Below are 22,192 nucleotides of genomic sequence, written 5' to 3'. Positions count from 1 at the left end.
AAATCTTAAAAAAAAAAAAAAAAGAATTACACAGTTTTGTTTTTGTTTTTTTTAAAGAGGGAGTGGGGGGGTGGGAGAGGGAGAGAGAGAAACTTAAGCAGGCTCCATGCCCAGCATGGAGCCCAATGCGGGGCTCAATGTCCTAACCCTGAGATTATGACCTCAGCCAAAATCAAGAGTCAGATGCTTAAACTTAACTGAGCCACCCATGCACCTCTACATATAGTATTTTAAGTCAAATGTTCATTTTCCATAATTCAGTATGTAGTACTGAAATTTTAACTGCCACTGGTTATATATAAATTGGCAAAATAGCCATTCTGTCCAAGTAGATTCAGTTCATTTGTTAAGCCTTCAATTTAGCTCTGATTCCTCTGCATTTCGGAGCTTTGAAGTTCAGGAAGAGTATGATATTGCTTTTTGAGCTCCAGTTCATTAAACAGCCCTATAGCCTAACCAGGAAATGTGGTCACAAAGCAGCCCAGAAACAGACTGTCAGTATATAATCTCAAGAGGCAAAGATCATCCTTGCATTTGACTGCAGGGACACATTAGGTTAAGGTGAAATTCCTGCTGGAAATGCTTATGCAACGAACAGCAATACTCCCTGACTGAATAAACGAGAACCTTTCACTTTAATTCTGCTCCTACTACCAAAAACCATATACAAAACTTCAGTGACCTACAAGCAGCTAAAATGTCCTATCAAGATGAAAATTTGAAACCATTTAATATTTTTTACTGTATTATTTCTGGATGTCATAATTAACTTGACTGCGCATGATCTGGAAGATGAAAAGAATATAAGGTTCAACAACGAACCTATGACCCTAAATGGAAAATTTACTTGAGAATGTTTCTTGCTGTCACAGGTAATTTATGCCACAGGAGCAAAAAACTTCTAACGTGGCACATAGGTCCCCACAATCTTTAAGTACTATGACATTTCTGCACTCCAACAGCTTGATCGTATACCAGCAATTTAAAAGCAAACATTTGGGATGCCTGGGTGGTTCAGTCAGTTAAGCGTCTCCCTTAAGCTCAGGTCATGATTGCAGGGTCCTGGGATTGAGCCCCACATCAGGCTCTCTGCTCAGCAGGAGCCTGCCTCTCCCTCTTTCTGCCACTCCCCCTGCTTGTGCTGTCTGACAAATAAATAAAATCTTAAAAAAAAAAAAAAAGTGGAACATTTCATTAAAAAAAAATTTATTTGAGATAGAGAGCGAGCGAGCAAGAGCATGCTCACACATGAGCAGGGGGAGGAGGCAGAGGCAGAGGGAGGAGCAGACTCCCCAATGAGCAGGAAGCTCGATGTGGGGCTCGATCCCAGGACCCTGAGATCATGACCTGAGCTGAAGGCAGACGCTTAACTGACTGAGTCACCCGGGTGCCCAGAACATTTCTTTCTTTTTTTTTTTTTTTTAAAGATTTTATTTATTTATTTATTTGACAGAGAGACAGCCAGCCAGAGAGAGCACACAAGCAGAGGGAGTGGGAGAGGAAGAAGCAGGCTCATAGTGGAACAGCCTGATGGGCTCGATCCCATAACGCCGGGATCATGCCCTAAGCCAAAGGCAGACGCTTAACCGCTGTGCCACCCAGGCACCCCAGAACATTTCATTCTATATATTGAAAGTTGAATCCTGTTTTTCTAGTTCAACAATTTCATATTTAAGCCCTAGCTTGTACTCTCATATACCTATCACATCTAAAGTCAGTTAACCTAATACTCAAATTTAGGATAAACTACAAGAAGGTCAAAAGAAGTATCTTGGCATTTATTCTGCTGTGTTTCACTGGAAGCTCAGAGGATTTAAAATAAGTGGAACATATCTTTGAGGCAGTAAGTACCAAGGTTAAATTTCTTTCCTGGGTAACACAGTCAACGTATTAGCTATTAATTTAAGGCAGTATCAATTATTATACACACACACACACACCTATCTATATATGCAGCATTAAAAATTATCCTGGCATTATTAAAAAACCAGCTACTTTCCCCCTAAAGGTGTTGTGGTTTTTAAAAATTTTTATTTATTTATTTATTTATTTATTTTATTTTTTTTTTTAAAGATTTTATTTATTTATTTGACAGAGATAGAGACAGCCAGTGAGAGAGGGAACACAAGCAGAGGGAGTGGGAGAGGAAGAAGCAGGCTCATAGTGGAACAGCCTGATGNCGATCCCGCAACGCCGGGATCACGCCCTGAGCCGAAGGCAGACGCTTAACCGCTGTGCCACCCAGGCGCCCCTATTTATTTTTTTTGAAGATTTTATTTATTAATTTGACAGAGAGAGACAGCCAGCGAGAGAGGGAACACAAGCAGGGGGAGTGGGAGAGGAAGTAGCAGGCTCCCAGCAGAGAAGCCCGATGTAGGGCTCGATCCCAGAACGCTGGGATCATGCCCTGAGCTGAAGGCAGACGCTTAACGACTGCGCCACCCAGGCGCCCCTAAGATTTTATTTTATTTTATTTTATTTTTTTTTTAGATTTTATTTATTTATTCGACAGAGATAGAGACAGCCAGCGAGAGAGGGAACACAAGCAGGGGAAGGGAGAGGAAGAAGCAGGCTCACAGCAGAGGAGCCTGATGTGGGGCTTGAACCCATAACGCTGGGATCACGCCCTGAGCCGAAGGCAGACGCCCAACCGCTATGCCACCCAGGCGCCCCGCTAAGATTTTATTTTTAAGCAATATCTATGCCCAACGTGGGGCTTGAACTCACAACCCTGACATCAAGAGTTGCATGCTCTACTGATTGAGCCAGCCAGGCCCCAAAGGTCTGTTTTAAATATATGAAATATTTTAAATAATTTCTTTGCTGTACAGCAATGGTATGGATACACATATAATTGTTGGCCAAATATTTAGGAATGACTCAAATGTCAAATGCTAGCAGAACAAATGACCTGGGAAGCCCTTGAAAATTGACCTCGAGCTTTTACCAACTTTCCGTCTATCTGATGACAGCCATTCTAACTGGGAGGCAAAGAAATACGTAGGAGTTAAAAGAAAAAAAAATCCCCTGAGAGGTGCTTATAAACTATACAATCTCAGGACCTGCTCTTCAAGAATCTGGCTCAATGAATTTCAGGTGGGGTCCAGGAATCCATCTTTTAAAAAGTTCTCCAAACACAAAAAATAATACAACCACCACCAAGCATAATAACGGGTTATAGATCCCATCCATGAAGGGCTTGTTCAGAATAGCCTGTTTACTTTGTGCTGTTTCTCATGTACCAAGTATGCCAGCTCTAGGCCAAGAAGACCTTAAGTCCTCCAACCCCCAAGAAATTTATTATCTTAAAGTTTTACATTGGGGGGCACGTGGGTGGCTCAGTTGATTAAGCATCCTGACTCTTGATTTCAGCTCAGGTCATGAGCTCAGGGTCGTCGGATTGAGCCCCATGTCAGGCTCTGCGCTCAGCACGGTACTGGCCTGAGATTCTCTCCCGTTCTCTTGCTTACTTGCAGAGGTGCGAGCCCTCTCTCAACGTTTTACGTTTAATTTGTTTCGATTTAAAACTGATCTCTGTGGGAAAGTAGCATAAATCCATAAAGCAGTATCAATCCAAACTGGTCTTAAAAAACCTGCTACGTTCTAGTATTCTCTTAGCTAGAAAAACCCTCACCTCATCCTGATCAACCCATGACCTCATTTTAGTTAGGAAACTAAAGCTCGAAGTAAAAGGGGTCTTGCCCAAGGAACTTCAGTTAAGTAAAGACTTCTTTTAACCTGCTGTGTGACTCTGTTTTGTGCTTTTTGTTTCAAAGAGTCAATTTAGGATTGAATCTATTAGGAAGCACACTCTAAGGAAGCAAAAGATTTGTAAGATTCAATGGATACTTTTCAAGCTAAGACATAATTTTCCTTTGTCTGCAGGCTTCTATGAATTTCAGACAGAGGATTTTGGGAGTGAGGAGCAGGCAGTGCTGTTCCTGACGATCACACCCAGTAGTATTTCCTTGATGGGGCATGTCTGTGCCCTCAGGGCAAGTGGTAGTGGAAAATTCTTACTCTCGCCAAGGGGATGCTCTGCAATTTTTTCCTCTGAAAATTTTTCCCCCTGTCTCTTGGGTTCTGGTGGTGTAATAAAAGAATAAACTCTATTATAAATATCTTTCATTTGTTTATCATCTGACACTTTCCAAATTCAGCTCTTGGCTTCATAAGTCCATAAGCTCTTTAACCTGCTACCACAGCAGGGATTTCCACTCTGAACAAAATCCTCAACATATACTTCATGCTAGGTCACCAAAAATGCAAGTAAAAGTCGAAGGAAATTACTCTGCCACATTTTAGAAATGAACACAAGCTTTATCTTAAAATCTGGGAAAGAATGTTTGTAAGCCATGGTACTTAAACGATGTTACATCTTTATGTCAAAAATAAATACTGATTGGGGCACCTGGCTGGCTTAGTCGGTACAGAGTATGGTTCTTGATCTCGGGATTGTGAGTTCAAACCCCTGCTGGGTGTAGAGATTACTAAAAAAACAAAAACAAAAAAACCCGACGAATGAATGAATACTGATGCTTAAAATCAGCATTACTCAGAAAAGGCCTTAAAAAATATTTATTTTAGAGAGCACACATGCATGCAGGGAGTGGGGGAGGGAAGAAGGGGCAGAGGAAGAAAGAATCTTAAGCAGACTTCATGCTAAGCTCAGAGCCTGACCCAGGACTCGATCTTACAACCCTGAGATCAAGACCTGAAATGAAACCAAGAGCCGGATGCTTACCCGACTCTGCTACCCCGGTGTCCCACAGAAAAGGCCTTTTTATGAACTGGTTATATGTAGGGGGGAAAAAATCTTTATTGTGACAAATTCTACCAGCTATTCAAGGCTTTTCTAAGGAAAAACTATATATAAGATCAGAAATTACCTCCTTAAACATCACTATTGTTTTTGAGTTTAAATGGCTCCTAGAAAAGCAAGTTGTAATAGAATTAACCTAAATTACTTAAACATTTAACTATGACTCAAACATTTTCATTACGCTTCCGATTTGAGTCAGATTTTTATAGTCAGGCAGAGTGAATGAAATTCCTCACTTGAGAAGCCCACTTGCCTGCTTTCTCCAGGTCTCAGAGGGAACAGGGAAGGAACATCACAAATCGCCATACTACACTGAGTTTCCTTCCAGTCCATGTTTTGGGAGTATTACCCATGAGAAAACTCATCTTTCAAAAATGCAAATGTTAAAATATATATATATATATATATAATACTCTTATTTAAAATGTTTCAATAGCTTCTTCCTCCCAGAATTGAGATCAAGTTAGTATCTTCATCGTGGTTTATAGGACCTCCCAGGACCCAGCTGCTGCTTGCTTCTTACCACAATCCCCTTCCTCTAACACAACACAATGGTTTCCAATTCCTCAAAGTTCTTTCTGAGTCTTCACACACCCTCTTTTCCTTTACCCCACTAGCAAGGCTTTCTGCGAAGTCCCACTTTAGGTTGCTATCCCTTTTGACGTGCCCGTAGAGAGCTGTCCTTTCCTTTCCCGAGGCTCTCACACCACGTGCTCGGTAAGTCTTCCCACTCAGTCACCGCTTATTTCCTAGCCCCGAGCACTACGCTAGTGCACAGTGGGCACCAGATAAAATACCTGTCAAGGAACGAAGTACTTGCACACATTACTTCCTTTAATAAACAAGCATCAGAGACTTATGATTATCAAGCTGAAGAATGTCACAAAGCGAAGAACAATGAAGAGAGTCAGGACCAAAGAGATCTCAGACTTGGTGGAGCTGAATGAGGCAACAGTGATCATTACTTAAATTCTGCATTTAGATTATCAACAACAAAAACCCACATCTGCTAGCAGAGACTGGAGGTGTAGGGGAAAGAGCACATGTGAGAGCAGGGCTTTAGCTGCTAAGGCAATGAAGGTTGACAAAGAAGTGTCCTTAGACTGTAAAAGCAGAAGAGTGTCTAGAATATCAACCAAACTCCATTTACATAATGGCGTTTAAGTCTGGGCACCAAAGAAAACCATCAAGATGGTAAATTATTGAAAATAATTACATGAAAATAATTACATGAACAGCTGAAAGAGCTAAAACTAACTTGGAAATTAAAATTTTAGCATACACCACACTGTTAGCACTCAAACCACTCCGCCCCCTTCCACCACAACTGCCTCGTGCGACTGGACACGCAACAGCGGCTCTGAGTTCTAGTCATTTTAAGTTCCCTTCCGGTTCTAAAAGGGCCATGAATTAACCTTCACCTACCTAACAGGCTATCGTGGGAGGGGGAATTAAACTTCTGTGTGACTAAAAAGTGAAAAACTAACGTACAGAACAGATGATTGTATTTTAGCTCGTAATAAGGAATATTTTATAATAAAACAGACTAAAAATGGCATAGCTGGTCCTAAAGAGCCAACTTTCCAGTGACTGGAGGTGTAAGATAATGGCTCATGAGATGCTGAAGGAGCAGCCCATCACTAAGCAAGCTTACAGCACACACAGTATCCGGCATACTCACCAACAGTTTTCTCACGATTACAAGAGTAAAGCCTGCTTTTAAAAGGTGAAAAACCCAGGATGCCTGGGTGGCTCAGTCAGTTAAGCATCTGCCTTTGGCTCAGGTCATGATCCCAGGGTCCTGAGATCAAGTCCTGTGTTGGGCTCCCTGCTCAGCAGGGACCCTGCTTCTCCCTCTGCCTGCTCTGCCTACAGCCCCCCTCCCCCCTCTTGTGCTCTTGTGCTCTGACAAATAAATAAATCTTCAAAAAAAAAAAAAAAAAAAAAGGGGAAGACCCGTTCCTCAGTNGTTCCTCAGTCTACTCATCCAAATAGATACCAGCTGTATCTATTTTCTCTCCTAGGCATTTCTCTATGGATAACTTATTAACACTTTATTAAAATAGAAATCACAAACCTTTTACATTAATATATACTTATCTGTCTCATGCTTTTTTAATGGCTTCATAGTGATAACACCCACTAAAATTTGGGGAATGCTTGTTTATTCCATACCAAGCACTGCCATAAGGGCTTTATGGGTTACTAACAACCTTCACAATTCTAAGGAAGGTGTGATTATCTTCATTCCCAGTTTACAGATGAGGAAAATGAGGCACACAAAGCGAACTTGCTCAATGTCACACAGCGTTTATAGCCATACTACGTACTAAATCAGTCACCAGTTTCATGGCCATCTAGGCATTTCTTATGTTTCCTATTACACTGTTATATGCTGAACATCTCTGTGCATGGAGATTACTTCTGGAGGACAGATTCACAGAAGCAGAATTTTCCCACAAACATATACTCCCACCAAATTTAATTCCTGTCATTTCTTCATTCTCAATCTTGTATTTTTCTGAGCACTGGTAACACTATACAACGTGGTTTCTTCTAATTTTTCCAAAATCTTAATCAGAGTGACATGGATGGCGATGGTACTTACTGGTACTGTGACTACCTCTGAGTCATGGGGAATGGGGAGGAGGTAATTACAGGAAATCAGGAAATGCCAGCTCCAAGAGATTCAGGTGAGGCTTCAAGATCAACTAGTCCATCGTGATCTGATGGTCAGGGGAGATCTTCCTGAGTTCCTTGTTTCCTTAAAGTCTTAGCTACCCTGACTGATGAATGAAGGGCCCTAGGTCTCAAAACTCTCTGCTTCTAATACACCTGGACCAATTTCTGTAAGACTATTTGTTCTTCTGCTCCCGTACAAGTTCTTAAGATTAAGAACTTAACATCTCTGATTGTGAAACAGGACTTACAGGAACAACTAGGATAATGATTTGTACGCTATCTGGATACAGAGGCTCAGACCTACACCTCTAGCTAGCCCCGTTCTCGTATCCTTCTCACTGCAAAACAACTCCATATGGGGGAAAAGGCAAGAGAGCAAACCTGCTCCCCACCTTATTTGGTCATACATTTTTGCTTCCACTTCTCTGACCCATGTTTATCATTTTAGAGCATTTGTGTTTGTTTTGTTTTGTTTTTGTAAATAATCTCTACTCCCAACATGGGGCTTAAGTTTATCGTGATCTCAAGATCAAGAGTCTCATGCTCTATCGAATGAGCCAGTCAGGCACCCCATGTTTACCATTTTAGAAACAGGTGAAAGCTATTTAACAATGTCCCAGCAATACTATGTATATTGCTTAACAATATTTTACTTAACTATACCACTTAATTGTACTTCTCCTCGCCCCCAGTTTTATTGAGATCAACATATAACACTGTATAAGCTTAAGGTATACAACATAATGATTTGATATGTGTAAATTGCAAACTGATTACTAGAATTACTTAACATCCATCAGTTCATAGTTGCAATTTTTTCCTTGTGATAAGAGCTTTTAGCAACTTTCAAATATACAATATAGTACTGTTAACTGTAGTCACCATGCTTGACATTACATCCCCTGAACATCTGTCTTATAACTGGAATTTTGTACCTTTTGGCCACCTTCACCCAATTCCCTCACCTGGATGTCACCAATGTGATCTCTGTTTCTAGGAGTTTTGGGCTTTTTGTTTTTTTTTTTTAGATTCTACATATAAGTGAGATCACTCAATATGTGCCTTTCTCTGCCTTATTTCACTTAGCATAACACCCTCAAGGTCCATCTGTGTTGTTGCAAATGGTATGATTTCCTTCTTTTTTATGGCTGAGTGAAATTCCACTGCACACATATAATACACTTCTTATCCACTCATCCATCCGAAGACGTTTAGGTTGTTTCCATGTCCTGCCTATTGTAAACAGCACTACAAGTAACATGGGGGTAGAGATATTTCTTTGGGATAGTTATTTCTTTTCCTTCAGATATATGCCCAGAAATGGAATTGCTGGGATCATATGGAGTATGTACTTTTAAACACCAAACAGCCAGATCCTGAGGTGGACTTCTAAGAAGAAGGACAAATGAACCCCCCTGAAATTGCATGCAAGATTCTGAATGTGTCTTCAGGGAGGGAGATTTCATCAATTCTCAAAGGGACTGTGATCTAGAAATGATTAAGAACCACTGCGCTAGAGCTCTGTTTCTCAAAGTGTGGTCCACCTGGAAGCCTGGTAGAGGCGCTGAACAATCAGACCCCACTTCAGACCTACAGAATTTAATCTGGACTGTAACAAAATCCTCATGCACGTGAAATTAGAGAAACATTGCTCTAAGCAGCTGGTCAAATCTGAAGGCCTGTTTTTGTCTGTTTTAAAAAAAGCCCTCAATGGAGCACCTGGGTGGCTCAGCCAGTTAAGCGTCTATGATTTTGGCTCAGGTCATGATCTCAGGGTAGTGAGATGGAGCCCCAAGTCACGCTCTGCAATCAGCATGGAGTCTGTTTGAGATTCTCTCCCTCTCCCAGTCCCCCCTCCTCAAGTGGGTGCATACACATGCGTGCGTTCTCTCAAATAAATAAAATCTTCAAAAGAGCCACAAGAATTATTTTTACACTTGGAAAGGCTTAATTTAAAAAATATATGCTTTTCTATGACTGTCTGGGGCCCACAGAGCCCCAAATATTTACTAAAAGGCTCTGTACCCCCCTCAAAAAAGCTTGCAAACCGCTCTGGTCTACAGCACTGAACTGATGTCTTGGGTAGCGTTAGGGGTTAGGGAGCTTGGCAGTTATGGACTGAAGTGTTTGCTGATTGTTCAGACTGCTCCAATCCTTTTTTTCTGAAAAGCAAAAGTATACCTGGACTCATGGCCCCAGTTAACAAAAAAGGCCACATTATCAGAATCAAGTATCTTTTTTTTTTTTTTAAAGATTTTATTTATTTATGTGACAGAGAGACAGCCAGCGAGAGAGGGAACACAGCAGGGCAGTGGGAGAGGAAGAAGTAGGCTCCCAGCAGAGGAGCCCGATGTGGGACTCGATCCTGGAACGCTGGGATCACACCCTGAGCCGAAGGCAGACGCTTAACGACTGCGCTACCCAGGTGCCCCAAAAGAATCAAGTATCTTTTAGACCCCGAAAGCTCCTGGAGCGCCTGGGTGGCTCAGTTGTTAAGCGTCTGCTTTTGGCTCAGGGCGTGATCCCAGTGTTCTGGGATCGAGCCCCACATCGGGCTCCTCCATTGGGAGCCTGTCTCTTTCTCTCCCACTCCCCCTGCTTGTGTTCCCTCTCTCGCTGTCTCTGTCAAATAAAAAAATAAATCTAAAAAAAGAATCAGAAAGCTCCTTTAAAAGGTCTACTCTAATTACCCAATTCTGTAGAGGTTAATCTGTCCAGTGTCATGCAGAATTAGAATAATAATCCGGGTTCTTCTGTCAATCAGTCATCTTTTTATTTTACAACTTTGTCTTTCCTTTCCCTCAACTGCTTGGAAACACCGCTTCACAGGTTACTAATTTCCATTACTCCAAGATGACTATCCAAAGCGAAACTTTTCTTCCCTTAAAGAGTTACTAAGTTTAAGAATTCATTTTTTTATTGACTAAGTCCCCAAACTGCTGGCACTACTTATTGAACATTTACTTTTCATTTTAGGAAATAAAAAAATCAATCTCTTTAGAAGCTAAAGCAAATGCAATTTTATGTTAAGACTCATTTCTGTCACTTACATAATCTTAAGATATGATTTGCTCTAAAGCATACTTCCTATAGGACAGAAATCATCTAAGGATACTTATATCTTTGTATTATTCACCAACTCCAGGTTACTAACACACAAAGTTTTAAACAATCCTGAAAACAATGGCCTTGAGAGTGAATAAATAACCCCCCAGGCATACAACGGAACACCCAAAATTCTGAAGTGAAGACTTTTATGACTACCATAGCTTGACTCACTTTGATGAGATTAGCAGATAATCGAGAAAGCTTAAAAATATGTTCATTTCTCACAAAATTATGCCCGATTTTACTAATTTTGGTTTCCATCCATCCAACTATTTTCCTGGAATTAAGATAATACAAAACTACTGCGGCTTCAGAAGATGAAAATGTAGGTAACTATTTCCGTATTTTTACTTACCAAAGCAATTTTATTTGGCTCCTATATTCTAGATACTTCTAAGGTTTACATAGCATTTGCTATGCATGCTTACACAATGTCTCCTTGGAAAGGTCATTAGCTGGTATAGCAAGACCTGAAATTTAACTTCCTCAATCCCTACATCTCCCCCTCAAAAACCTTCCTGGTCCGGCCTAGCCTTCCAAAAGTTCAGCAAAACTACTCTATAGTCATCCAAAAGCTAGCAAAAAGAACGTTATCACCTGAATTTAGGAGGTGAACCCTATATCCAAAAAAATGGCTACAAAAAGATCTCTCTTTCTGCAAGCATCAAAATTGTAACTCCATTCTTGCTATCATCTCCAAAATAGTTCACGATATTCTCCAGTTTTCAATTCAAAGAAACCCTCAAACTTAATTTCATAATTTAAATGAAAATATAAAAAGTTACCATGTCTAAAAGGACAGATCATGCCATTTATCCCTTCAGGCTATGTAGAGTAAGACTGACTGCCAAGAAATAATTTAGATCTACACTTAAAATTTAAGTTCATTTCTATTGTTCACAGAACCGAATTATTGGGCTAAATGCCAAATGACAGAGTCAACCAGATTACTAATCCTAATAAAAGCAGAAGTTAAAAAGCCTCAACATGTATAGTTTTAATGTTTTAATAAATAAACACTTATTTATCTGCCTCAGGTTAAGCAGTCACAGAATGTTTTTCCAAAATGTTCCATATATCATTGTACGTGTCTTAGGATTACGTGTTACCCAATTCGATGACCCACTGGTTCTAATAATTCAGCAAAATTACCATTTCTAATTTGGATACAAATATACAACCACCATGAGAAGTCACCAAACAGACCAAACAACAATATACTGACAACTTAAAAATTAAATTGTGACCTGGCTTCAACATGATAAGGGCCATCTACAAAAGTCACAGCTAACATCAGACTTCATGACAGAGACTATGCTTACCCTCTATGATCAGGAACAAGACAAGGATGTCTGCTCTTGCCACTTCTATTCAATATTCTACTGGGGTTCTATCTAGGGCAATTAAACAAGAAAAAGGAACAAAAGGCACCCAGACGGGAAAGACACAGAAATATTTGCTTGCAGATGACATGATCTTATATATATAGAAAATCTTAAGGACTCCTGAAAAACTAATAAGATTCCAGCAAGGCTGCAAGGTTTAAGATCAACAGACAAAAACCAACTGTATTTCTATACACTAGCAAAGAATAATATAAAAATGAAATAGAGAAAACAATCCCAATTACACACAGCTTCCAAATAAAAAAAACATAAAATACTTACAGATAAACAAGAGAAGTACAAGACTTGTACACTGTAAACAACAGAATGCTAACATAAAAGACCTAAATAAATGGAAAGACACACTACATCTTCACCCAAGTGGCATCTGATGTCCTTGCACTGGAAGATTTAATGTTATTCCCCAAAATGATCTATACAATCAATATTAACTCATCAAGATTCCAGGTTTCTGTTTTGTTTTGGAGAAATTAGCAAGCTGATCTTAAAACTTTTATGGAAATGCAAGGGACCCAGTATACTCCAAACCATAAAGAAAAAAAAAGTAGTGAGGACACAAACTCAATGATGTCAAAACTTACTACACAAAGCTACAGTAACCAAGACAGTGTGGTGTTGGCATAAGGATAGACACACAGATCAATGGAATAATAATAGTCCATTTGTAGTGGAAAATGTGGTCAACTGATTCTTCACAAGGGTGCCAGACAATTTAATGAATAAGTCCTTTCAACAACTGGTGCTCAGACAACTCGATATCCAAATGCCAGAGAAGGAAGCTGGACCCCTACACACCTCACACCATATATTAAACCTCTGTGACCTTAGATTAGGCAACAGTACCTTAGGACACCAAAAGTACAAGCAACAAAAGAAAAAAACTAACAAAATGGGACTTTATCAAAACTGAAATGTTTATGCTACAAAGGACACCAAGAAAGTAAAAAGAAAACCTACAGAATGGGAAAAATTCTTGTAAACCATATCTGATAAGGCAGGATATATAAAAACAAAAACACAACACCTTACAGATCACTAAAAAGACAAATAACCCAATTTAAATGGATAAGGATTTGAAAAGACATTTCTCCAAAGACAACATACTAACAGAAAATAAACACAGGACAAGATGCTCAACATCATTAGGAAATTAGGGAAGATACCACTTCATAGCTAAAATTAAAAAATAAATAAATGAAAGACAGTAACAAGTGTTGGTGGAGAATATGGAGAAACCGGAACTTAAACGTTGTTGGTGGGGAATGGAAAATAATACAACCAGTTCAGGTAACTGAAGTGGAAAATAATACAACCACTTCAGTTTGGAAGTTGCTCACAATGTTAAACATAGAGTAGTCATATGCCCCAGCAATTCCATGGCTAAGGGTGTACCTAAGAGAGTGAAAGCATACGTTCATACAAAAACCTGTACACGAATATTCACAGTAGCATTATTCATAAAAGCCAAAAAGGGGAAACAACCCAAATGTCGGTGAACAGATGAATGGATAAATAAAATGTAGTACACCCAAACAATGGGATATTCAGCCATAAAAAGCAATGAGAAACATTATACACATGAATGAAATGTGACCCATGCTACACGGATGAATTCTCAAAAACAATATGCCAGGTGAAAGAGGCAGTCTCAAAAGGCCATATCTTGTATGGTCCCATTTATACTCAATATCCAGAGTAAACTGTGGCTTCTGGGTTCTAGGGGCAAGGGGCAGAAGTGACTGCTAATGCATATGGGGTTTCTTTTTTAGGGGATGAAAATGTTCTGAAATCAGATAGTGATAATGACCACCCAACTCTGAATATACTAAAAACCACTCAATTGTGAACTTCAAAAGAGTGACTGTTAAGATGTGTGAATTGTATCTCAATAAACCTGCTTAAAAAGAATTGTGACCTAGGCCTCTAACAAATCAAAATATGACTGATATACCTGTTGTGTGCACACTAAGTATACAGTATATTCTCTAGCACATGAGCTACAGTTGAAGACAGAAGCAAGAAATCACGAAAAGATTCAGTTTCCTCACCTGTAGAGTGTGAACAACAGCACGTATCTACAGAGTGTACTCTGGTGAAGAGCCAAACACTTGCAACCAAGTTGCACACTCGAAGTTTAGCTACTACTGAATGTGTGCATACAGACATCCAATTATCTGCTAGGTACAGAGGCTGCACAATAACCATGTTTCTATCAGCTGAACCTACCACAAACTTCTTTCATTTATTATTCACTGAGACTGTCACATGCTCAGCAAGAAGATTACAGTGGTCAGTGTGACAGTTCTGCCCTCACCGCCTAGTGATATGACAACAGTACTTAATAAAATGTTTGCATCTATCTAAAACTAGATACCATCTCTGTTCTGCATCCTTAGAATGGCCAAAATTCAAGAAGAGTAGCATACAAGAGGCCAATGTTCAAGCACTGCACATGCTTTTTAGCAATTCATGTACAGTGGGGAAAAGAGTAGGAAGGAAAAAGTGTAAAACTATCAGAACTGCTTCCACTCCCCACAAAGGTTTCAGAAAGGTGAGGGATTTAGACTCATCTTTTAATATTAAATGGACTGTTTTTTGAATAGCAAGAGAAAGGGAGTAGTTGCCAGAAGCTGGAGAAGGGTGTAAAGGGAAGTAATTGTTCAACGGGAACAGAGGGTCAGTTTGAGAAAAATGAAAAAGTTCTGAAGATGGATGGATGATGGTCTGGAGATGGTTGCACAACAATGTGAGTGTGCTTAATGCTACAGAACTGTGCACTTAAAGACAGTTAAAATGGTAAACTTTATATTATGTGTATTTTACCACAACATATGCAAATAAGGGTACTCCAGGCAGACTGGAAATCTTAGGTCACACACACTGAATCAATCACTATTTGTCCTTCCTAAACCATCCAACACAGCATACAAAACACTACATTTTAGGAAACAGAATTTCACAGTGGACAAGGAAAGTCAGGTAGATTGGGGCTATAACCAAAGTTTTGTCACTACGAGATCTGTGCACTGGGCAAATTAGTAAGTTATATAAAGTTTGCTTAACTTCCCAAAAAAGGCCAGGAAAGTTCGGTGGTACTGAAAACTGAAAATAGAGGCCTATACGGCTAGAGCATAGGGAGAGGCATGAGATGAAATCACAGAAGCAGGCAGAAGCCATACAATGCAAGGTCTTTTAGGTGAAAAAGCATTTTATATTTCAGGTCCAATCGGGAAGCCACTCAAGGATTTTAGCAGGTGATCTTTAGGAAACTGCTCTGGCTGCTACGTGGAGTAAGGACTGGAAGAAGGTGACAAAGAAAGCCAGAGCCCAGTAAGGACACAAGGAAAGTCTCAGTGTGAGTTAGTGAATAAGGAAACAAATTCACAAATTTGGGTCTGTTTTAGAGAGAGAATCAAATGGTCTTAAAGACAGATAATGAGAAGGATGGACCAAGATGACTTCCAAGCTTCTCTCAGCTACTTAGTCGGTCAGAATGACATACTGAGACTGGGAAGCCTGGAGAGCAACCAGACTGAGAAGACAAGTCAAAAGAGTAGCTGGCCTTTATCTCTTCAAAAGGAAAGATGTCTTGAGGGTCAAGGTTACAGCTCCCTCTGACACTATTTACCATTGCCATCTATTGATGCAAACTCAGGATAAACGCTTTGGTGGTAATTTCTCTAACTTTTCATATAAACTCAATATACTGAAATAGCCTAACTAGCATAAAAAATTCTTAAAAAATATTTTTAATGTGAGAGGCTGAAGAGTATATGAGTATATTATCAGATTAAGCTGGAGAAATGGAAAACACACAAAGCCAAGCGGAATCTCATACACAAATTTAGGTGACATTATCAGCAACTGCACGCAACTGCACCTTGCACGAAGGTACTTCTGGAAAGACAAACCATCTTCCTCTGAGGTCTCCTTCCTCAATTACCAGCACCACCACCACCCAGTCACCTAAACCAGAAATCCTGCCAGTGCCACTGATTCTACATCCCAAGCCCAGTCAGTTCCATACACCCATCTGGTTATTAAAACCTGTCATTTTGCATTGAAATCTGAGACTCACTTGTCAAACTACAGTGGACGTAATTTCATGCCCAAGGGAGATTGAGTTATTTTGGGACGGGACCTGGTAAAACTTTACAGAGCGCCCCCAGATGATTCTCATGAGCACCTCTGCCAAGAACCACTATTCATAAATTCAAAATCCTTCCTCATTCTTTTTTTTTTTTTTTTTTAAGACTTTATTTATTTATTTGTCAGAGAGAGACAGCCAGCGAGAGAGGGAACACAAGCAGGGGGAGTGGGAGAGGAAGAAGCAGGCTCCCAGCGGAGGAGCCCAATGTGAGGCTCGATCCCAGAACGCCAGGATCACGCCCTGAGCCGAAGGCAGACGCCCAACCAGTGAGCCACCCAGGCTCCCCTTTTCCTCGTTATTCTTAATCCTACTGCTCTCATCAGCTCTTGCCTCATCACCTCTGGCCTAGACTATCAAAAATAGCCTATCTCCAGCCTCCCCCATTCTGACCTATTTTCTGTATCACAGCCAGAATTCCCTCTCCAATTCTTATTTTTGTTATAAAATCCACTGTGACAAATGGTAAAAACTGAATGAGGTTTGTTGATCAGACAAGTTTTGTATCAATTTCCTGATTTTGATAATTGTACTGAACTTATACTAAGAGAATGCCCTTGATTTTATAAACACTCAAGTATTTAGGATTAAAGAGGCATCATGCCTGCGATGTACTCTCAAACAGTTCAGACAAAAATGTGTGAATGTATAGATATCGAATGAAAGAGGATAATGCACATGTGATAAAATGTTAACACTTGGAGAATATGGGTAAAGGATATGTGGGAACTGTTACTATTCTTACAATATTCTATGTCAAAATAAGTTTAAAAAATGATTTAAAAAAATACAATCCTGTAAATTTATTTTTCAGAAAAAGAGAGAGCACAAGCAGGGGGAGAGGGAGAAGCAGGCTCCCCACGGAGCCGGGACCCCAAGCGGGGCTCAATTCCAGGACCCTGCAATCATGACCTGAGCTGAAGGCAGACACTTAACCCACTGAGCCACCCAGGCACCCCTGTATTTTCCCTTCCTTATGATTTTCTTAATAACATTTTCTTTTCTCTAGCTTACTTTAAGAATACAGTATATAAAACATAAAAACATACAGAAAACAATGTTCTGTATAAGGCCAACAACAGTCTACTAGTAGTAGGTTTTTGGGAAGTCAAAAGTTATACACGGATTCCTGAGTGCCCCAACCTCTGCGCTGTTCGAGGGTCAACTGGTAAAAAGTATTCAGAGCTCAGCAGGGTGTGAAAAACCATGACAGGGGCGCCTGGGTGGCACAGTTGTTAAGCGTCTGCCTTCGGCTCAGGGCGTGATCCCGGCGTTCTGGGATCGAGCTCCACATCAGGCTCCTCTGCTGAGAGCCTGCTTCTTCCTCTCCCACTCCCCCTGCTTGTGTTCCCTCTCTCGCTGGCTGTCTCTCTCTGTCAAATAAATAAATAAAATCTTTAAAAAAAAAAAAAACAACAACCATGAAAATGTGAATAATCCAATATAATAACTCTCCAGCAAAAAGACTAGACTGTTCTGATTGGTTCTGGGCATTCAGGGCTGCCTAAAAACATGGCACTGACCTTGAGCAATGACGGTAACAAACTCCTTTAAGATCTGTGGAGAGCTCTGGCCTTGCACTGGATTCGCAAACTGTTTAAAGGTCTTTGAAGCTGAGACATGCCCCCCCGCCCCGTGTTATGCAGATATTTTAAAGCAGAGCTTTTTTAGAGCCAGGAAATTACCCTTGACCATCTACTTAGTTTGATAGTTACAAGTATGACAAAACATTTGTGTCAGGAATCAAACCAGAAAAAACTAATGTAGCCCTTAGCCAGTATTCTAAATTGCTCAGTCCAATAACTGTCAAATCGAGATTAAGTTCATTATTTCACTAGTGCTAGTGTTCTACCATGGACCAAAAGTAGTAAGTACAACAGTTCAAAACACTTAACACATTTTATCAACACGAGGGGAGGTGCCAAACACCTAGAAATAAATATACAGAAAACTTGATTTGTTTGGAAGACACCAAAACCTGTTGACGTAATTGATACATAGGGGCATAATTTTTAAAACACATAATTATGAGCCTTGAGAAAAGGACTGCATTCAGAAACATAATCTAGAATAAATCAAAAATGACAAACTCAACTCACCAGCAATTTCTACAATATCGCCAGGAACTATGTCTTTAGCTTTAATCCGCTGGACACTCTTTCTGTCCTGTCGATATACTTTGCCCATTTCAGGCTCATATTCCTTAAGGGCTTCGATTGCATTCTCAGCATTTCTTTCCTATAAAAAAGATAAAAGTAGTAAAGACGTATTTGCCATTGTGAATTAGTATTTTAGCCCAAGGAATCAAATTTTAGATTTCTAAACTTTAGAAAAAAGATATAAGAAATGCACATTAATAATACCTGTAAACAATTCACATAAGATGATAAACACTAGGCTCTTATAATTTTGTGCTAAAAAATGAAGAATTAAGTACCATAACAGGCCTAAACAGGGAATAAAATCCTAAAAGGGAAAAGCAGTTACAGAATCTGTTGTCCCCAAGACCACTGTGTAACATGGCCCTAACCTCCAGCCACAGCCACACCACTGAAACTGATCCCATCTCACATAATGATGATGGTCTGGGGCTGGACTGCCTAGGTTCACTCCAGGCTTTTCCCCTTAACAGCTATGTGACTGTGCATGAGTCACACAACACAGGTGTGGTGCCTACAAAATCTGGACACCAAGGCTCTACCTCAAGGGCTGTGAGGATTTACAAACTATTTAGACTTTTGGCACACAGTACATAATATGAGTGATGAATTAAGAAAATCAAGTTAATCTCACAAATTCTAGGAAATCTCTCTGCAGTAGTCAAGACCAATAAATGGCTGGAATCTCATCACAGAACTATCAGTCCTGGGATGCCTGGGTGGCTCAGTCGTTTGTGTCCAACTTTTTTTTTTTTTTTTTTTAGAGAGTGAGCAAGCTAGCGAGCATGCATGTGCATGGGTGGCAGTGGCAGACAGAGAGGGAGAGAGAATCTTAAGCAGACTTCACGCGGAGTGCAGAGCCCGAGGTGGGGCTCAAACTCATGACCCTGAGATCACAACCTGAGCCGAAGCCAAGTCAAGACATTTAACTGACTGAGCCACCCAGGCTCCCCAAGAAGCTGACCCTTGATTTTGGCTCAGGTCATGATCTCAGGGTTGTGAAATCAGGCCCTGTTGGGCTCCAAGCTGGGCATGGAGCCTGATTAGGTTTTCCTCTACCCCTCCCATCTCCCCCTAAAAAACCCAAAACTGCCAGTCCCATAAATATATACCATATTTACTGTAATACTGTATATAAGCATATCAAACCTTAGCCACACACAGCTTTTCTTTCCAAATTTTGAGATGCAGAAATCAAAATATGTATTAAAAAAAAAAAGCTATAGGAAAGTTTTAAGGAATGGAAAAAAAAAAAGAGAGAAAAAGAAAAACACATGTGCCAAATTTGTTTTCTCTCCTTTTAGAGAGTAAGCAATTAGAAATCAAGGAGCAAATCTACACAGTGCATGCCCAGGTGAGGCTACTCAATGCACAAAGGAAAGGATTCATTTCTCTCACTTTTTGCCTTCTGATATAAAGCTCAATTTAATCTTTACCCGGTAGAATTTATGCACAATACTATGTGATTTCATTTTTTAAAGAAGATTTTATTTATTTGAGATAGAGCAAGAGAAAGAGCACAAGCGGGGCAGAGGGGCAGAGGGAGAAGCAGACTCCCCACTGAGTAGGGAGTCTAGCTCAAGGCTCCATCCTAGGTCCTGGAGATCACAACTAGAGCCGAAGGCAGACGCTTAACTGACTGAGCCATCTAAGTGCCCCTGTGATTTCATTTTTTTACCTTAATGTAAGAAGTATGGTCTGCTGCAAAAAAAAAAAAAAAATCCCAAAACTTGCTTAAAGTGAATTTAGAGGACTCAAAGCTGAAAGCTAATGGCATGAGCCTCACTCTAAATATTTACATCCCTGAAAAAGTATAGAATATGTTAAATCTGGGAACCCCATGACAAAAATAATTTCAACCCCATATCAGATTTGCTTAGATAATATTATCTGCATCACCTCATGATTAACAAATACTTGCTTGTTTAATTCTAATTAAATGTCATTGCTATAAGGTCCTTAAGTTCAAATGCTACTGACATTGTAAAAGAATAAATTCTCAGCACCGCTGCTATTCAATTAGTCAAATTTGAAATCACTTTTTTCACAGGACTACCTCTCCCATTTGTAAACTGTGGCAGTTTTAATTCCTTTTCTCTGTCTTCAAGGTCTTGTCAGGTAGAGTTTAACTAGATTCCTCAAGGTTAAGAAATATCCCAGGAGCACTGTATTTTACTTCTACTCAAAATTAGCAAAGGTGCATTTAAATTAGAAGCATGAAAGATAAATTATCTCAGACCCCAAGGACAAAAATGCCAATTAAAATTACTTTAAAAGCCTTCCCTTCAACTCAAATGACCAAAAGGAGTATTTAGAATGTAGGGGTGGGAAAGGGAAACAAATGATCACAGATTCAAATAGGTTATACCAAGTGCTCAATTCGGTGGCAGCAGCACATATACTAAAATTGGAACAAATCGGTTTCTCTGTAGCTCCCAATCACTTGTCACCTTCTTTAAAAAAAAGCCTTCTGAGGACACTGGTCAGCAGAATGTGCCCCCCACCCTCCAACCTCCCAATACTACCTTACACTATACTTATAATTTCCCTTACTTCCAGAAGGTAAGAACTCTTCAGTATTGCTCATACCATTCTGTATACTATGTAAATGAGATTAAGACCTAAGAATGTTATTTTTTAAACTAAGATAAATAGAAAAGTCCTACGTAAACTGCTGCAAAATTTTACTTCAGAATTTGGATCAGCCTGGGCTTGGATTCAAATCCCAGATACTCTGTACTACCTGTATGGCCTTTAAGAAGTCACTTAATCACTCTGAACCTCAATGTCACATCTGTGAAATGCGAATATCATTTGCCTTATAAGATCACTGTAACAATGACATGGGAATGTATGTGAAGTATCTACCTTGTAACTGGCATAAATTATTTAATAGGAAAATATATATTACTAGCTTGAGAAGGACAATCTAATGCTGTATATTGTTTCTTTTGCTTATTCACAAGGGGATCATTTCCACTTAAATATAAACAATTTTAGAAAAAATTAAAATAAGAGAAATATAGCACAATAAAAATTTCTTTTAAGTAGACCATCTTTCTATATGAGCCCACTACATAAAGGCCTTCATGTTTATTAATAAGATCAGAAGTTTACAATTTTTTAAAACAGATTTACTTATTTTAGAGAGTACAAGTGTGTGGGGGGTGGGGAGGGGTAGAGGAGAGGGAGAACCTCAAGCAGATTCCCTGCTGAGCGGGGAGCCTGACATGGGGATGGATCTTACAACCCTGAGATCACGACCTAGGCCAAGATCAAGAGTTGGCTGCTCAAGCAACTGAGCCACTCAGGAGCCCCAGAAGTTTACAATTCTAATAGGACTAAGTATGCTTTTTTTTTTTTTTTTTAAAGATTTTATTTATTTATTTGACAGAGACAGAGACAGCCAGCGAGAGAGGGAACACAAGCAGGGGGAGTGGGAGAGGAAGAAGCAGGCTCATAGCGGAGGAGCCCGATGGGGCTCGATCCCATAACACCGGGATCACGCCCTGAGCCGAAGGCAGATGCCCAACCGCTGTGCCACCCAGGCGCCCCCAGGACTAAGTATGCTTATAAAAGGTTTCCACTTTATGAATGTAGATGCACTCTATTTGAGTCCTCAAAGGGGTGATTATACTCATATTTAAATATCAATACTCAAAATGAATTTGAAGTATTAGTCTCAGTCAGTTAAAATATATTAAAAAAAAAAAATTAAACAGATCAACAGTCTCAGGAAAGTTAAAGTCCTCTAAATTAGATATATCCAGAACAGCAATTACACAAAGGGGGGTGGGCAGGAATCCCATTATGTTTCTGTAAACTGGCTTCCATTCTGTGAGTCAGAAAGGCCTGGGCAACTGAGGGA

General features: G+C 39.8%; 1 protein-coding gene across 2 annotated transcripts in view; it reads right to left on the bottom strand.

The window, feature by feature from the left end:
- The window catches only part of ATP2A2 (ATPase sarcoplasmic/endoplasmic reticulum Ca2+ transporting 2), a 57,643-nt gene that overhangs the window by 25,847 nt on the left and 9,604 nt on the right, over positions 1 to 22,192 (bottom strand). For both annotated transcript variants that reach the window (XR_002142872.2, XM_019800487.2), the window contains exon 5: positions 18,265 to 18,403. Coding sequence is in view for 1 of the 2 variants with exons in the window: in XM_019800487.2 (XP_019656046.1) it covers positions 18,265 to 18,403 (139 nt within the window). In the remaining variant the exon portion in view is untranslated. The remainder of the gene's footprint in view (positions 1 to 18,264; positions 18,404 to 22,192) is intronic.

This window comes from Ailuropoda melanoleuca, chromosome 12, assembly GCF_002007445.2.
Source record: "Ailuropoda melanoleuca isolate Jingjing chromosome 12, ASM200744v2, whole genome shotgun sequence".
Lineage (NCBI taxonomy): Eukaryota > Metazoa > Chordata > Mammalia > Carnivora > Ursidae > Ailuropoda > Ailuropoda melanoleuca.
This window is presented reverse-complemented; position numbering and strand designations above follow the sequence as displayed.